Source organism: Alnus glutinosa, chromosome 1, assembly GCF_958979055.1.
Source record: "Alnus glutinosa chromosome 1, dhAlnGlut1.1, whole genome shotgun sequence".
Lineage (NCBI taxonomy): Eukaryota > Viridiplantae > Streptophyta > Magnoliopsida > Fagales > Betulaceae > Alnus > Alnus glutinosa.
The window spans coordinates 43498662-43515490 of record NC_084886.1 but is presented as its reverse complement, the minus strand read 5'-3'; the positions used below and the strand labels follow the sequence as shown (position 1 = coordinate 43515490).

At 40.3% G+C, this 16829-nt stretch overlaps 3 protein-coding genes across 3 annotated transcripts; 2 read left to right on the top strand and 1 right to left on the bottom strand.

Annotated features, from left to right (window-relative positions):
* Positions 1 to 134: 134 nt before the first annotated feature.
* Positions 135 to 3564, top strand: LOC133883087 (probable protein phosphatase 2C 47). Its single transcript, XM_062322295.1, has 2 exons — positions 135 to 545; positions 2218 to 3564. The coding sequence occupies exons 1-2, from the start codon at positions 336 to 338 to the stop codon at positions 3214 to 3216; spliced, it is 1209 nt and encodes a 402-aa protein (XP_062178279.1). The 5' UTR covers positions 135 to 335; the 3' UTR covers positions 3217 to 3564.
* A 530-nt stretch (positions 3565 to 4094) lies between these two features.
* On the top strand, positions 4095 to 7328 carry LOC133883080 (dihydrolipoyl dehydrogenase, mitochondrial). Its single transcript, XM_062322283.1, has 2 exons — positions 4095 to 4499; positions 5856 to 7328. Exons 1-2 carry the CDS (start codon positions 4218 to 4220, stop codon positions 7104 to 7106), a joined length of 1533 nt encoding a protein of 510 aa, XP_062178267.1. The 5' UTR covers positions 4095 to 4217; the 3' UTR covers positions 7107 to 7328.
* Positions 7329 to 8321: 993 nt separating this feature from the next.
* LOC133883096 (uncharacterized) lies at positions 8322 to 11643 on the bottom strand. The gene is made up of 5 exons (XM_062322307.1): positions 11529 to 11643; positions 10178 to 10267; positions 9908 to 10032; positions 9488 to 9781; positions 8322 to 9083 (listed from the first exon to the last, which is right to left on the bottom strand). Exons 1-5 carry the CDS (start codon positions 11557 to 11559, stop codon positions 8718 to 8720), a joined length of 906 nt encoding a protein of 301 aa, XP_062178291.1. The 5' UTR covers positions 11560 to 11643; the 3' UTR covers positions 8322 to 8717.
* Positions 11644 to 16829: the final 5186 nt, after the last annotated feature.

Genomic DNA, 16829 nt, shown 5'->3' with positions numbered 1-16829 from the left:
GCAGCAAAGGAAAATGAAAGAAGGGGCAAATTAGTCACAAAGGTGACACGTGTGAGTCACCAAAAAGCTGTGTACCGGCTCAGCCAGTCTCTACTGCCCTAATTACCCTATTAAACCAAAAACAAACCCAACACACGCGCATGAAACATATTACCATATCGAGAGAGAGAGAGAGAGAGAGAGAGGAGAGATTCCCATTCCCATACACGGTTTTCGAGAAATCAACAACGCAAAGCGCTTATTAGCTCTTATTTCAGATTCTCTGAATCCCATTAATCCAATCCCAAGACCTTGAGCAAAGAGTGAAGAAAGACAGCAATACGACGCCGTTAGAGATGATCGTGAGCCAGGAGATGGTGACCGAGGCTGAGATTATCCGCAAGCAGAGCCTTCCGATGCTGGACGTGAAGTACCATCTGAGCGTGGCCGCCACTACCCAAGACCACAACCTTCTCGTAGACGTGGCGCCCTCCCATTCGTCTCCGATCTTTCGCGAGCCTCGCGTCTCGGAACCCGTCTCCGCTGATATATCTCGCTCCGATTCGGTACGTCAGCCGATATCTCCTCCTTTTTTCATTTTTTTTTTTGGGTTTTCTTGAATGAGGTTATACTTATAGGATTGTATGAATTATTTTTGAACTCTGGTTTTGATGTTTGGTTTTTCTTGGGTTCCTAAAAATGGACCCTAAGAAAACCCTAGATTTGTGGTGGTTCAGAGTTCAATGAAGTTGTATATTTTTGAGTTCTGGTTTTGATGATATGGTCTTGTTGGGGTTTGTTTATTTTCGAGGTCATTTAATTCCTAAAATTGAAACCCTAGATTTGTGGTGGTACAGAATTCAGTGAGGTTGTATGTGGATTGAGTAAATTATTCTGGTTTTAATTTTATGGTTTTCTTGGGGATTGTTTATTTGAGGTCATTTAATTCCTATCATTGAAACCCTAGATTCGTGGTGATACATAGTTCAAGGAGGTTGTATGCATAAGATTGAATAAATTATATTTGAGTACGGTTTTGATGATATGATTTTATTGGGTTTGTTTATTTTGGGGTCATTTAATTCCTATTGTTGAAACCCTAGATGTGTGCTGATATAAAGTTTAGGCAAGATTTATTGCCGTTATACAATTTGAAGCTGCATTATATACCTCGATCTTGGAGTTCCAAAGTTTTTTGTGGTTTGATGATTGGATGGGGTCATTTAATTCCTATTATTGAAATCCTAGGTTTGTGCTGGTATAAAGTTAGTTAAGATTTATTGCTGTTATAGTTTTTATTGGGGGTTACAATTGGAAGCTGTATTATATACCTCGATTTTGGAGTTCCAAAGTTTTTGTGGGATTTTTTGTATTGGAAGCTGTATTACTACCTCAGTCTTGGAGTTCCAAAGTTTTTGTGGATGTTTTGTATTAGCTTATGATATATATATATATATATATATATATATATATATATATATATATATATATATATATATATATAAAGAAAAAGAATTGAAGCAATCAATTGAAATAAGTGCAGAAAAAGTTTCAAATTCTTGTTGGTTTCCTTTGCGGTTTGCCATAGTTGGAGAGGTAATTTTTTTTCTCTTTTAATCTGTGAGATTCTTGATTTGAATCATGATGAGGTATCTGGTTCTTGATTTTTGTTTCATTTTGTATTGGGGTTTATGTGTCTATCTGAATTATATAATTTCTCCAGTCTATGAGGTCAGATTGTATGCATAGATTGATGCAAAAAAACATTACCCTGCTAGAAATTGTAGCATAGGAATCGTTTTAACAGGGTTAGGGTTTACTATGGTATCTTGACTTTTTTTTCGATTATTGAGGTCTGATGATTTGGGCCTGTCAGCTTTCCTTTCTGTGAATAATGGTCTAAGGAGTGCAATTGATAGCTTGTGGATTTTGTTCTTATAAACGCATAAAAATGGGGGAAAAAAACATTTGGCAACATACTAGCAGGAAAAGAAGAAGGCATTATTTTGATATGATTGAAAAAGAATTGTTGCAATAGGTGAAATCAGTTCGATTTATGTTGTCAGTTAATAGATTTATATTGGGTATCTATTTATGATACTCGTTATGCTTCCTTGCTAAAAGTTTTGTTCTTTTCATCTTTATTCTTTTCTTTTATTTTCTTTTTTTGGGACAAATGCCTTAGAATGTATTAAGATGTCTCTGGACGTTGACTTACCCTTGTACTTCTTTAATCAGGTTGTGGGTTGCTTGGATGCTGTTGAAGATGCCGCTATAGAGTCTTCTGCTGCGAACTTTGCACCAAATATTCGTTCTGGTAGCTATGCTGACATTGGACCACGGGAATCCATGGAGGATGAACACATTCGAATTGATGACCTATCTACCCACATGGGTTCCTTCTTCGGGTGTTCTATGCCAAGTGCTTTTTATGCGGTATTTGATGGTCATGGAGGGCCTGATGCAGCTGCTTATATCAAGAGAAATGCTATGAAATTATTTTTTGAGGATGCTGATTTGCCACATACATCTGATATTGATGCGATCTTTTTAAAAGAGTTGGAGAATTCTCATCGAAAATCATTTTTACAGGCAGACCTCGCCTTAGCAGCTGGTGAACATAGCATTAGCAGTTCCTGTGGAACAACGGCACTAACTGCATTAGTACTTGGAAGGAATTTACTGGTTGCAAATGCTGGCGACTGTCGAGCAGTACTCTGCCGCAAAGGAGTAGCAGTTGAGATGTCTCAGGATCATAAGCCTTCTTGTTTACCAGAACGGAGGCGAGTTGAGGAGTTAGGTGGTTGTATTCATGGTGACTATCTCAATGGTCTCAGTGTCACCCGAGCCCTTGGAGACTGGGCCTTGAAATTACCACTTGGTTCTGCATCGCCTCTCATTGCTGAGCCAGATTTTCAACAGGTTCTGTTAACAGAGGAAGATGAATTCTTGATTATTGGTTGTGATGGGATCTGGGATGTGATGACTAGCCAGTTTGCAGTCAGCCTTGTCCGCCGAGGGTTGAGGAGGCATGAAGATCCACAGCAGTGTGCCAGGGAACTTGTCGCAGAAGCATTACGCCTAAATACGACTGATAATGTCACTGTGATTGTAATCTGCTTCTCTTCCCCTAATCGTGGTCGTGTTGCTGAGTCGTGTTCTCGGCCGCGAAGGTGGAGGTGTAGTCTATCTGAGGAGGCCCGACGCAAACTGCAAAGCTTGCTAGAAGGCAACTGAATGTGTAGAAATCATTTTATTTACTGATATTTCTAACGAGAAAGGATCATTATCTGTTTTTGGCTGTTTCAAATAGTTTAGAAAAAGCGGCCAGCAAGTTTTGTAGGGATTAGAAGAGAATTTAGGGTTGGCCTCCATTGGAAGCCATGTTTGTCGTGGCCACCATATTTGATGTGTATGTGTGCATTCAGTATTACCTTGGTATTTAGGAGATTCTGAAAAACAACACTGCTAATGCCTCCTGTGAAAGCAATTCTAATCGTATTGGTTTCACTTAATTTTTGAGAATGTGGTGAAAAGTGGTTGATTGTGTTACCTGATAGAATTGTAGATTGGTTCTTCTCTCAATCATGCTTTTATTTGTACGTGTGATGTATTGATGATAGCAAGTGGAAGGTGCTTTTGGATTTCCCATTTTGTATGGATGGATATATAACACCAACCCATTCGAGCTCAGGAGATACAAGAATCCTCAGCCCACGATAACCTCACACGTTTAGGGAAGCCAATCGTAATCGTCGTCCTCCACCAAGCATCCAAATGTTGATGATGGTAAGGCGTGTGAGGCCACCATTTTCTATGATGTATGTACGTTTATCATATTTCACGCCCACATAACCTCCAATCCCCCTGATTGGGCCCCTATAGCCAATTAGCATCCAAACCACTATTGTTGGGTCCAATGGCTTAGATTCCCCACCTTTATTTTTCAATTTTTTTTTTCGACGATCCAGATTGAATGATAATTTCTTTGACTGTTAACTCACTAAAAAATCAAAAATAGCCAGCATCCAAGATGGACAGACCGTACATAAATAAAAAAGCAAACGGCTGAGATTGCATCTCACTTGTCCTGAAACCATACGCGCACCAGTTCAGCCTAGTACCATTTTTCTAGTCTCTACTTGTCTTCGACAGCCGCAGTAGTATATTAATATTGTAGACCCAAAAACCAGACCAAAGCAGACGAGCAGGGTTGGTTGATCAAAAGAGAGAAGGAAATGGCCATGGCAAGCTTTGCGAGACGGAAGGCGTACCTGCTCTCAAGGAACCTCTCGAACTCGAGCCCGGACGTATTCAGGTATTCCCACTCGCTCACCGCCTTCTCCAGGGGCTTCGCGTCCTCGGGATCCGATGAGAACGACGTCGTCGTCATCGGAGGTGGGCCCGGCGGCTACGTGGCCGCTATCAAGGCCGCCCAGCTGGGTCTCAAGACCACCTGCATCGAGAAGCGTGGAGCCCTTGGCGGCACCTGCCTCAACGTCGGCTGCATCCCCTCCAAGGTAGGGTTTTATACTTTGTTTTCTATTGCGTACAATGGTCGTGTTATTTGGTTAAGTTTGGAATTTCTGAGATCTATTTTAATTGACTATGTGAATTGATATCGGATTTGAGGTCATTGAAGATAGTGTTAGTTAGAATGGTATTCATTTTCTTTCAATTGGATTTGATTTGGTATTGAAAGTTTTGCCATTTGAATGCACCAAGGTACTCCAAAAGGAGGTTCTTTTGTTTGGCCTCGAATAATGCTAGTAAACGAGTGTTTGGAAGCTTTTGTGTCTGGGTTTTATGCATAGTCGAAAACAGCGGCGGCGGATGCTTAAGATAAAGGAAGAGCATCTATGTGGCATTATTTTTTAACATATTAAACAACTTCTTCTCCTTTTCATTTTCATATCCCATATTTTTATGCCTCCTAAGAGGGATGAGTATGATCCAAAAGATAACCTACTCGTGTAATCAAGTCTACTGCACAATTAAGTTTTTTACAAAGTGTGCAAGTGAGTGGGTTTGGCATTAGAGCTCTGCTAAGATAAGGTCTTTCCACAATATTCATGACTGTCAACTAGTTTGAATTATGAGGCATGGGTGTGTGAGAATTCTTAATGTTGCGTCTCAATTGAGTTTCCTGTATAGCGGGGATCCTCCACGAGTTTTTCTCAGCAAAGTGATGGTGTCCCCGTGTGGTTGCACCCCATATTGCAGCAACCCAACAGGACCTTATCATTCAAACCGAATTGTTTTAAGTACTTAAACTAATGACACTACTAGTTTGTTCCGTGGAAATTGGGTTATCAATATTACTTATTGTCCAGTAGGCAGGCCTTTATTCAGATTTTCCAGGTTACTTGTTGTCCAGTAGGGAGGTCTTTATTCATCTCTCCTGGGTAAATAAAATCTTTTTGCTCTTTAAAAAAAGAAAAGTTGAAAAGAAATCCTTAAAAGATAAAGTATGACTGCTTGCCAATGGTCTTTGGACCAAATGGCATCTCTTTCCATCTAAAATAAAGGGTTGAGTGTAAAGTCATGGGTCTGATCTTGTATGGATGCATTAGTGGTGTTTACCTGTAAAAAAGAAAAGTGTGACTGCTTTTCTGATTTTCTTGTTCGTTTTTCTTTGCCTTCTTAGGCGTTTCCTTGTGTATATTTCCAGTGTACTTAGAGGGGCATCTTACGCTTTTATAAAATTTCATTTACTTATCAAAAAAAAAAAAAAAAAGTGTGACTAGTGACGTGAACTGGGTGAGTCTATGTTGGTTGTTTAAGTTAATAATTACATGCCTTTGTCCTTGATCAAATTGTGGATAGTACTGCGTATGAGATTTTTATCGTCCTATATCTTATGTTCTTGGGTTCAGGCACTTCTGCATTCCTCCCACATGTATCATGAAGCTAAGCATTCATTTGCCCACCATGGAGTAAAGTTTTCTTCTGTTGAGATTGATTTACCTGCCATGATGGGCCAAAAAGATAAAGCCGTCTCTAATCTTACTCGAGGTATTGAAGGCCTATTCAAGAAGAACAAGGTGAACTATGTCAAAGGCTATGGCAAGTTCATTTCCCCCTCTGAAGTTTCTGTGGACACCCCTGACGGTGAGAACACCATTGTTAAGGGCAAGAATATCATAATTGCCACTGGTTCTGATGTCAAATCCTTGCCTGGGATCACCATTGATGAGAAGAGAATTGTATCATCAACGGGAGCTTTAGCTTTGTCCGAAATCCCAAAGAAACTGGTGGTCATTGGAGCAGGCTACATTGGCCTAGAGATGGGCTCAGTCTGGTGCCGCCTTGGCTCTGAGGTAACTGTTGTAGAGTTTGCCCCGGATATTGTCCCAAGCATGGACGGGGAAATCCGTAAGCAATTTCAGCGTTCTCTTGAGAAGCAAGGAATGAAATTCATGCTCAGGACTAAGGTGGTAGGAGTTGACACTTCTGGAGATGGTGTGAAGCTGTCCCTTGAACCAGCAGCTGGTGGTGATCAGATCACACTTGAAGCTGATGTTGTTCTTGTCTCTGCCGGCAGATCTCCATACACAGCTGGACTTGGGCTGGAGAAAATAGGAGTGGAAACAGATAAGATTGGACGGATTTTAGTCAACGAAAGATTTGTTACAAATGTGCCAGGAGTTCATGCGATTGGCGACGTAATTCCAGGGCCAATGTTAGCCCACAAGGCAGAAGAAGATGGGGTTGCTTGTGTAGAGTTTATAGCTGGTAAGACGGGCCATGTGGACTATGACAAGGTCCCTGGGGTCGTCTACACGTCTCCTGAGGTTGCATCTGTTGGAAAGACTGAGGAGCAGGTAAAGGCACTTGGTGTTGAATACCGTGTTGGAAAGTTCCCTTTCATGGCAAATAGCAGGGCCAAGGCCATTGATAATGCGGAAGGGTTGGTCAAGATATTGGCTGAAAAGGAAACAGACAAGATACTGGGAGTCCATATTATGGCATCCAATGCTGGAGAGCTCATTCATGAGGCAGCGATAGCCTTGCAGTACGATGCAGCAAGTGAGGATATAGCACGTGTTTGCCATGCGCATCCAACAATGAGTGAGGCTTTGAAGGAAGCTGCCATGGCCACTTATGACAAGCCCATTCACATCTAGAAGGCTGGTTATTACTTTCATTTCTTTCCTTTTTTTTCGGTTTTAAAGAGTTTTGGAATGACTTGTGAAGGCTTTCCATTTTCTTGTTCATCCACTCATGGAAGCAGATCAAGTCTCTGAAAATAGAAATGTGCTGTTATCCTTTCACTTGGTTACATTGACAAAATAACTTTGTGCTTTTCTCATTCGTGTTTCAATAACAACATAAGAGGGTTATGTTGAGCTAATGGCTCATTACGACTAGTTTACTGCTAGCCTGTTGGATGTACCTTTATTGTCTTATCATGAGACACATAGATGCATATGAATATGAATGCATTGATATGCAATAATCTGCTTTTCCTACACACGTAGATACCTGAATGCTTGAATGCATGACTCGAAGACTTTCCTCTTTTTTATTCGCCATGAATCAGATGTGTGTTAAGTGCTGTTCTTCGATTTTATCTGTCGAATGTGCCTTTTAGTTTTATGTTTTCTTTATCTTATCGATATTTTTCTTAAAAATGTTATACGCATCCCTTTATCTATCGATCAAACTATCCACGCATGCGTGACTTGCGTGGGCTTTTCATCGTTTTATGCAGTTATACATATCTTCATAAATAAAACATATATACGGTGCCCATTTATCCAGGCATGCATGTAACAGTTGGGGCAATCTGGAAGCCTGCTTCGTGTTCTGTTAACGTCAAACTTCCTCACATTCAGTTTGACTAATCAAATTCAAAACTCCAATTCTTGGGCTTGTGATAAAAAAATGTATGAACAGGGCTTTTCTTTTTGTACTGATGAAGTCAGTGATACATTATTCCTACATCACATTAATCTACATCAATTTTACACTAAAACACATTGAATGTAGGACCCATGTACATGAAACTTACATATACGAGATCTACATGCATAGGTCTCACACCCTATATATGTTGATTTAGGATTGATGTAAGGTAATGTGATGTAAAAATATCATTTCTCTTACTGCTCCGGAGGCCACTTTTTTGTCTGTTCTGTCGAACAAAGAAAAGAAAAGGATTCCATTTCTACAGGCTAGCTCATCGTGTGGAAGGAAAATACTGGCTTACCGGTTAACAGTACAATTCAATAAAGGTCGCAGCAGCCGGAACGGGAAATGGTAAAATCAGTACCAGATTTATTTTAGGTAGCAATATATATATATATAAAAGAGAAAGAAAAGAAAAGAAAAGAGGGAAGGAAAGAAATAATGAAGGGTTAGACGAAGGAAACGAAATGTCATCCTTTATGTTTCATCAAGTGGTAGTGCATGCCTCAAGCTCTAAGAAACATGAGACCCACAATCCCACCAAAAAAAAATTAAATAAGAGGACAAATACTTTGCTGATATTCAATAAAAGCCTATTATTCTGGCCTCGGAATGATCCTATAAAAGGAAATCCCAATACCTGTTGAGGATTTATAAAACCTACACGCATCATATCCCCACCAACAATATCGAAGGTCTTATTTCCTCTTTGAAAGCAAAGACCTTCATAAAAATTATCAGCAACTCTCCACCATCTCTCCTCTTTGCAATTTTTACAAGGCAATGGTACAAACCATCAACTATGGAGAAATTTGAGTCTCATGCCATCATGGCTCCTCCCGCATATCTGGCCTCCTCCTGGCCTGCAGAGCCAGCCGTGCATCTCTCTCCCGCTCAAACTCCCGGTAATCTGTTCGTTGCAAGAAGGATACCCTATCCAAATACTGGTTTGAGCTCTTCTTGTAAGCATCCAATTCATCCTCCAACCCCTTATTTTCATCCTTGAACTCCCCCCAATCCTTTTTTGACTTGTCAAGCACACTGAGCTTTGGTTTCTTCTTGATTTGTTCAAGTACAGCATCAACAGCAGAAGATGCAGAACCTCTAGCTTTTTCAGAAGCCTCCTTTGAATCAGCATCAACAAGCTTCTTGACTTCAATTTCTTGCCCGGCAAAGTCCCGAACCTCAGAGATCTGTAGAAGGAAAAAAATGTATAACAATATTACTATCAAATTGTTCATAAACAAACCGAGGGGGTTTGCCAACCACCGCGACATGTGAGAGAATTTCAAATTTAAGATGCAGCAAACTATATATATATATATCTCTTAACGCATAAGCAATTTAGTTTCGAGTAATTTCCTGTGGATTCTAGCTAATTAGCAAAAGGCCAGTAGGTAATTTATCAAAGTCTACCTGCTAATTGTTGAAACAAAAAAATGATTCTGGAAGAAATTAAGAACTAGACTACTAGGCAAAAGTCAACTTCAATATTAACAACATAAACCATGGCAAGACTATGAAGCCAATATGACACAATGCTACATGAACACCAAAGGGGGACAATGAGAAGGGTATTAGCAAAAGAAGTAGTTACCTCAACTTTCCCCCTGCTTGCTGCAGCAGCTGCAGCATCCTTAACTGCTGAAAGAGCAGCAGCAGCAGCACGCCTCTTGGCCTCTGCAGCATCCTTAACTCCTGAAACAACAGCAGCAGCAGCAGGCATCTTGGCCTCTGCAGCATCCTTAACTGCTGAAAGAGCAGCAGCAGCAGCAAGCCTCTTTTCCTCATCACTGGTGCTATCCTGCATGACACCAGGTTCCTTCGGCAGTACATGTTGTCCAGGAGATATTGTATTCTTTGGTGCCAGGCCCAGATACGCCATCAAATTCTATGAAATAAAATCAAGCAAGAAGAAATAAATAGATAATTTCTATCCAATTAGCGTATAAGTAATTTCCATTTTTCAAAATACTGTCTATAACAGTTCCATCACAAATGATAATAAAATCCTCACCTTGGATGAATTCTTTGAGTTTTTATTCACAATCGAACTATGCTTGTTTGAAAAAATTTTGAGCGTCTTATTAGGTAGGCCTTTATTCATTTGCTCCCACATAGCATCTACCCGAGCTTTACTTTCTAGTAGAACAAAATGAACACATTAGCCCCTTTGTTTCAAGAAATAGCCCTTCGCTTCCACAGTGCTAAGTATAGCCCCAAGAACAATACAAGAATTGGAAAAACAAGAAGCAATTCTGAAGAATAAAGAATCATAAGTCCTCACTATTTTCTTCTGGTTCTGCCTTGGAGTTTGAAATGGGACTAGTTTCTTTCACAGACTCATTTGATAACCCATTGATCTCATTTACCGTACCTGAAAACAAAGTCCAACCAGCTACTGAGGTAGGAAGCCAAATACCGCACCAATAATGTGCATGATTGAATCCTGAATTAATTATCTGATCATAAAACTCTATGAAATGAAGAGTTTGGATGAGAATGGAGTATGCCATTTTCTTTTTAAAAATCCCAAGACAGCAGGTCTAACAAGGACAACTACTCAACTAAAAATGGATATAGATCATTGGATCGTCATGTGCCCAGTCTTGATAGAAACAAAGGAGGAGGCATGCAGTTAAAACCATTGTGGGTGTAGCATTAACTGTGGTTTGGGGAGGAAAAAAAGTCTGGAGAGTTCCATTAGCTGTGGATCCAGATAATAACTCTCTAGGTGTCCCTATTCCATCGTGATCCAACCCCGGCCACTTCACTAGAACTAAGAAAGAAAGATAGTGAACTGATTAGTCTAGGATGTGCCTCCACTATGTAGCAAAATAACTAAGTTTCATTCCTCCTCAAACCAACCTAAGCTAATTTTGGGATGAGCTCTTAAGAGAACACCAATCATCTTTCACAATCCACTGAAAATAAACGAGCATATAATAAGCTGCAGACACAAGAACAAAAACCAAACAACAATGATCTACAAGGTCTTGTAAGAAATCTTCTCATAAAGTAAATTACTCCAAGGAACTAATGCAACGTAAAATGGATTTTCTTTAGCTAAAAAACAATAATACCAATAACTCCCCAATCCTTTTGTCTATCTACTCTTTATTGTTCTAGATATCTCCAAAGAGACATTAATTAACACTCTCTAATTCTTTTAGATTAGGCTAATAGCAAGCATAAGACATGGAAAACCCAGGAAGACGAACGTACAGCATCGAGCAACCTACTACAACAAGATAACAAGTCCCAATAGCCAAACAAAAACCAAAAACCAAACTAATGCGTTCAAACACGCAATAGAAGGCAAACGCCGAGAGGATAAAACTCAAAAGCACAAATATGGGTCACACATATTTGCAATGCCTGTGGAAAACCTTCAATGTGCCTCACTAATTCACGTTGAAGGCAACTCAAAGAGAGTGCCCAAACACTATGAACACCACGAAAATAATAAACACTAAAAAAAGCTTCAGATTTTCCCGGGAAAAAAGTTTCCAAATTTTCCAGGGAAATAAATGGAGCCTGACGCTAATTGATTGCAAATCGGGAATTTCAAAATGAAATCTTAAATACCAAGAAGAAAAAACACATAAGTATATAAAAGCTCAAAGCTTAACAGGTACCTGAGGCGTCGAGTCCGCTCGTCGTAGCCATTGAAGACTTCAGAGTTCATCGATTGAGCTATTTAGGGCTTTGCCTACTCCGTCGGTTACGTCTCTTTCTGGGTCGGACCTTGAATCTGTGATGGGCTCATCCGAATTGGATTCTATCCAGACGTAAACTTTTTGGTCCAGCCCAAGCACGGCCCAAAAAATAATGATCCATCTGAGCTTTTCGATAGGATGGGCTTTTCGATAGCTCCACAATGTGGTGTAGTTTCTGACATTTCTGTTTCACAAATTAGGATCCCCTCAAATTATGTCTGAATTTTAAATTCGGACAAGTGATTGTGAGTGATCACTTATGGAACCCACCTGACCAGATAAGTGGTTGGACAATCCAATTTTTATTTGGTTAAGTGGGTCTCATAAGTGGTTTCTCACAATCACCTGTTCGAATTCTCTCAAATTCGAACAGATAATTTGAGAGGATCCTGATCTCTATTTCACTAGCTTGATGCTCGATTTTTTTTTTATTTTTTATTTCCTAGGCAAATACAAGGGAATTGGGAAAGAGATTAATTACATAAATAAATAAATAAGACACTAAGATTTCCTAGGAATGGGCCAAATAAATGGCTCAGTCCATATTATTTTTGGCCCATCTACCAATAAAAGGGCAGCCTAAATCAACAATTTTAAATGACAGTCTAGAGGTAGATCTGCCTGAAACAATACCGACCAGAGATGTATAAGCGGGCCGGTCGCCAACAACCACTACCCGAATAACAGGGTACCCTAGTTGCGGATACCCGTTATAAAGTTTAAGGAAACCAGGTAACCGGTGACCAGTTTTTATATATATAATTATGTAATTATATATATAACCTATTCTCATTATGAGAAACTCTAGTAGAGTAGCGGAGTAGGTTAGACAATTATTGCTGAAATTACAAAATTAAATACAAGTGATGGACGGGGGAGAAATAAAGGAAACTCTAGATTCCTGTGCAGATAAGCAATTAATTAATTATGTAAACATTCACGAGTACTAATAGAGTATTGAATATAAACTAAACTTCCTTCCCTCTGGTTGGAGGTGAAGTCTTTTCTCTGACTGCTGTCTTCAACGGTTGAGAGTTTTAGTTTCTTTTCCCTCTTTAGCCTGTGTCTGTGAGTCTTTCCCTCCTTGTTTGGTCTGTATTTCTCTGGTGTCTTCTGTTTTTCGTCATGGATGTCACGTTAGCTAACTTATGGGGTAAATTTTCGTTGGTGGAAGAGGAGAGTTTGGGGGTGTCTGTTGAAGCCGAAGAGTTGGATCCTTTGCTAGTTAAGGGAAAGGTATGTGCAATAGGTAAGATCCTTGCTGATCGGGTTATACCTAAAGATTCTTTCAAGGGTCCTTTATCGCGTGTTTGGAGGCAAGAAGGTAGCATTTCTTTCAAATCACTTGGGGAAAATCTTTTTATAGTCGAATTTGAAACTGAATGGGATTAGGAGAGGGTTTTGGAAGGAAGACCCTGGCTGTTTGATGGTTTTTTAGTCTCAATGGTTGATTTCGATGGAACCACGCCCCCGTCAAAATTGAATTTTGATAAAGCAGCCTTCTGGATTAGAATGTATAATCTCCCTTTGGCTTGTATGAGTAAGGAAGTTGGGCATAAAATTGGGAGCTCGGTAGGAACTATGGAGGAGGTGGATGTGTTCGAAGGGGAAGCTGGTTGGGGAGAGTATCTGAGGGTTAGGGTGATGATGGATGTTACTAAGCCATTAGCTAGAGGACGTATGTTACACCTTAAGGGGCAATCGGTGTGGATTGAGTTTAAATATGAACGTTTGCCCCGGTTCTGTTTTCATTGTGGTGTCATACGGCATGGATCAGGAGGCTGTTTCAGTCTTCTGAATAGATCCTCTACTGGCGCTGAAGTTGATCTTCCGTATGGTCATTGGCTTAGGGTTTCATACCCTAATCGGAAAGGGGGTAACGGTGTACAAAAAGGGAAGAATCAGAGGATTAGAGGAAAAAATTCAGTGCAGAGTGAGGGTGCTTTTTCTGATTTTAGTGGGGACTTGAGGTTTGCACCCAAAGATGGAGAGGCCGGAGTTGGTGACTGTTCCCCTTCCTACAGCGTTCCAATGGTGGATGATGGTGGTTTGAATCCCAATGAGTCTAACTTGGATACACAGATGTATGGTGCAGATCGATCCATTTTTCGGTGCCCAAGGGTCCCTACTGGTAGAAGTGACTCGGGTGATGAGCCTATTGTAAATTCTCAAGTGGCTGCGATTGGTGAAGCTACCGAAAAGACAGATGTTGCAATGGCTTCTTGTCTAAGTGGAAGTGATGGGGGCTTTTCGGAGCAAAGGGACGCGTGTTCGAAGATGGGTAAGAATTCTGACGCGTTAGTGGCTTTACAGCCTGGTTTTCCTGTTGAAGCAGGTCTGGCTTCAGGTCAGCAGTCTCATGAGTTGTGTTTAATGCCTGTATGTCAGTCTAGTTTTAATAATGATCTTGATAGTTACATTTCTGCCCTTACTGATAAGCCAATTTGTGGGGAGAAATTGGACTTTGCGCATTCTAAGTTTCTTGGGCACTGGAACTCAGCTAATGGACGCATGGATTGGACGGTAGTGGGTGGTGGTTTCAGTAATTTTTTGGGTGACTCTAGTTCTTCAAAAAGATCTGGTCCTAGTCTAGTGATTGGTGATGCCCCTCGAAAGAAGGTAAAAGATATCCAGGAGCCTAAAACTGCTGTTTTTCATAAGTTTGTAGGAGTAGGACTCCTTCTCAGCACAGAAGTGAATCGAAAAGGTGGAAGAAAAGAGCTAGGGGTCAGCTGGTACTGGAGGATGAAATCGAGGCTGAAGATGGTGATCCGTTTTCATCAAATTATTTCCGGGGTGAGTCCCAAACTGTTAGTCCAACTAAAAGGGCAAAACTTGATGTGGCGGTGGCTGCAGTGCAGCCCCGCCAATCACAATGAATATCCTATGCTGGAACTGCCGGGGGCTTGGGAACCTCCGGACAGTTTGTCATCTTTGCCGTTTGGTAAAGCAAAAGAGACCCGTGATTGTTTTTTTGATGGAAACCATGGTAGTCCAGAGAAAGGTTGATATGTTGAGAGTGAGATTTGGTTTTCAGAATGTTTTTTGTGTTGATAGTCTGGGACGGAGTGGTGGCCTTCTTTTATTTTGGAGCTCTGATGTGGATCTGGAGATTCAAAACTATAGTCAAAGACATGTAAATGCTGTTATCCATGCCTCTGATATTGGTGTAAAATGGAAGTTTACTGGGTTTTATGGGCATCCTGATCCAATGAAAAGAAAGGAATCTTGGTCATTGTTGAAATTTTTGGCTAGTTTGAATCCCTCTCCTTGGTTAGTCTGTGGAGACTTTAATGAAATTGTTACGTTATCATAGAAGTCCAGTTGTTCTAAAAAGTCTCAGCTGCAAATGTTGTCATTCCAGTCTGCTCTGAGAGACTGCAATATGTGGGACCTTGGTTTTAAAGGTCAAAAATTCACTTGGTCCAATGGTAGGCATGGAAGGGACCGCACTTTAGAGAGGCTGGACAGAGCTGTTGCTAATACGGAGTGGAGTGGGGTTTTCAATGTAGTAGAAGTGAATATCTTGCCTAGATTCTGTTCGGATCATAGTCCACTATTAATATCTTTTGATCGGGCTAGTTGTAAGACATGGACAAAAAATAGGAGATTTCTTTTTGAGGCTGGCTGGATGATGGATGAAGGATGTGGAGCATAAAAATCTGGTAAGGAAAGCTTGGAGAATCAAAGGTCCTTCAGATGATAAATGGCTTACTCTCAAAGCCAAGATGGATAGTTGTCGAGGTCTGTTGAAAAGTTGGGCTAGGAGTTCTGCTAACAAGGAGGGGTTGGATATAAAAAAGGTGGAGGAAGATCTTCAAAAGGTGCAAATGGAAGGGGATCCGAAGGACAGTGTCAAGGAGAAGGAGTTGAAGGATAGCCTTGATCGTCTACTGGAGATAGAAGATCTAAAGTGGAGGCAGAGAGCGAGAGAAAATTGGCTGCAATTTGGTGACAGAAACACCAAGTATTTTCATGCTTGTGCATCCTAAAGGAAGAGCAGAAATGCTATTAGGGAAATTAAAGACCTCAAAGGGAAGAAATGGTCTTCACAGAAAGGGATAGAGAGGGCTTTTATAGATTATTTTAATTGGTTGTATAAGGCTGAAAGTAATCTGGAGATGGAGGCTTGTTTAGATTCTATCTCCCCTAAAGTCACTGCCGAAATGAATTACCAATTGGTGGCCCCTGTTTCTGTGGATGAAATTCATCTTGCTCTCAACCAGATGGATCCTCTCAAGGCTCCTAGTCCGGATGGATTCCCTGCCTGTTTTTATCAGCACAATTGGGAGATTTTGCATAAAGAGGTATGTGATGCTTTCAAGTATTTCTTTGAAACTTGTAATTTGGATGCCTCTATAAATGCTACTGTTATTGCTCTTATTCCTAAACCTAAGAACCCTTTGTCGGTTGTAGACTATAGACCCATAAGCCTTTGCAATGTGATTTGTAAGCTTTTATCTAAAGTTCTTGCAAATAGGCTTAAGGTGATTTTGCCCTGCATTGTCTCAGAATCTCAAAGTGCTTTTATTTCTGGTAGACTTATTACTGATAACATTATTGCTGCCTATGAGACTATGCATACTATGCAGACTAGAATGTGGGGTAAAACTCGTTATATGGGTATTAAGTTGGACCCTCTGTGGATCAAATGGGTTATGATCTGTGTAAGATCTGTGTCCTATTCGGTTGCTGTGAATGGAAATGTGGTGGGTAAAGTTTTTCCTTCTAGGGGATTAAGACAAGGAGATCCAATCTCTCCCTACCTTTTTATTCTTTGTGCTGAAACTTTTAACTCCCTTTTGTATAAGGCTCAGCTGAAGGGATTTATTTCTGGAGTCCCAACGTCTAAGAAGGGCCCTTCTATCTCTCATCTATTTTTTGCTGATGATAGCCAAGTTTTCTGTAAAGCTAATATGGTGGAATGGAGAAGGATTTTGAATATTATTGATGTTTATGAGAGGGGTTCGGGGCAGAGGATTAATATTAAGAAGACTGCTGTTTTCTTTAGTCGTAACACTTGTATTGATATAAGAAAGCAGATTATCAACCTCTCTGGTCTAGTGGAAGCTAATAGATATGACTCTTACTTAGGGCTTCCAACCTTGGTGGGGAAAAAGAGGATTGTTGCTTTTAATTGTATCAAAGATAAGGTCATTCGGAAGTTAAATAATTGGAAGTCTAGATTGTTATCTTTGGCAGGCAAAGAAGTCCTTATTA

Excerpts from the sequence above, each read along its gene's own strand:
- LOC133883087 (XM_062322295.1), top strand. The coding sequence starts at position 336 with ATGATCGTGAGCCAGGAGATGGTGACCGAGGCTGAGATTATCCGCAAG. Across the intron at positions 546-2,217 it reads ATATATCTCGCTCCGATTCG|GTTGTGGGTTGCTTGGATGC; the intron begins GTACGTCAGCCG and ends TTCTTTAATCAG.
- LOC133883080 (XM_062322283.1), top strand. The coding sequence starts at position 4,218 with ATGGCCATGGCAAGCTTTGCGAGACGGAAGGCGTACCTGCTCTCAAGG. Across the intron at positions 4,500-5,855 it reads TCGGCTGCATCCCCTCCAAG|GCACTTCTGCATTCCTCCCA; the intron begins GTAGGGTTTTAT and ends TCTTGGGTTCAG.
- LOC133883096 (XM_062322307.1), bottom strand. The coding sequence starts at position 11,559 with ATGGCTACGACGAGCGGACTCGACGCCTCAG. Across the intron at positions 10,268-11,528 it reads GAGCGGACTCGACGCCTCAG|GTACGGTAAATGAGATCAAT; the intron begins GTACCTGTTAAG and ends CTTTGTTTTCAG. Across the intron at positions 9,782-9,907 it reads ACTCAAAGAATTCATCCAAG|AATTTGATGGCGTATCTGGG; the intron begins GTGAGGATTTTA and ends TTTATTTCATAG.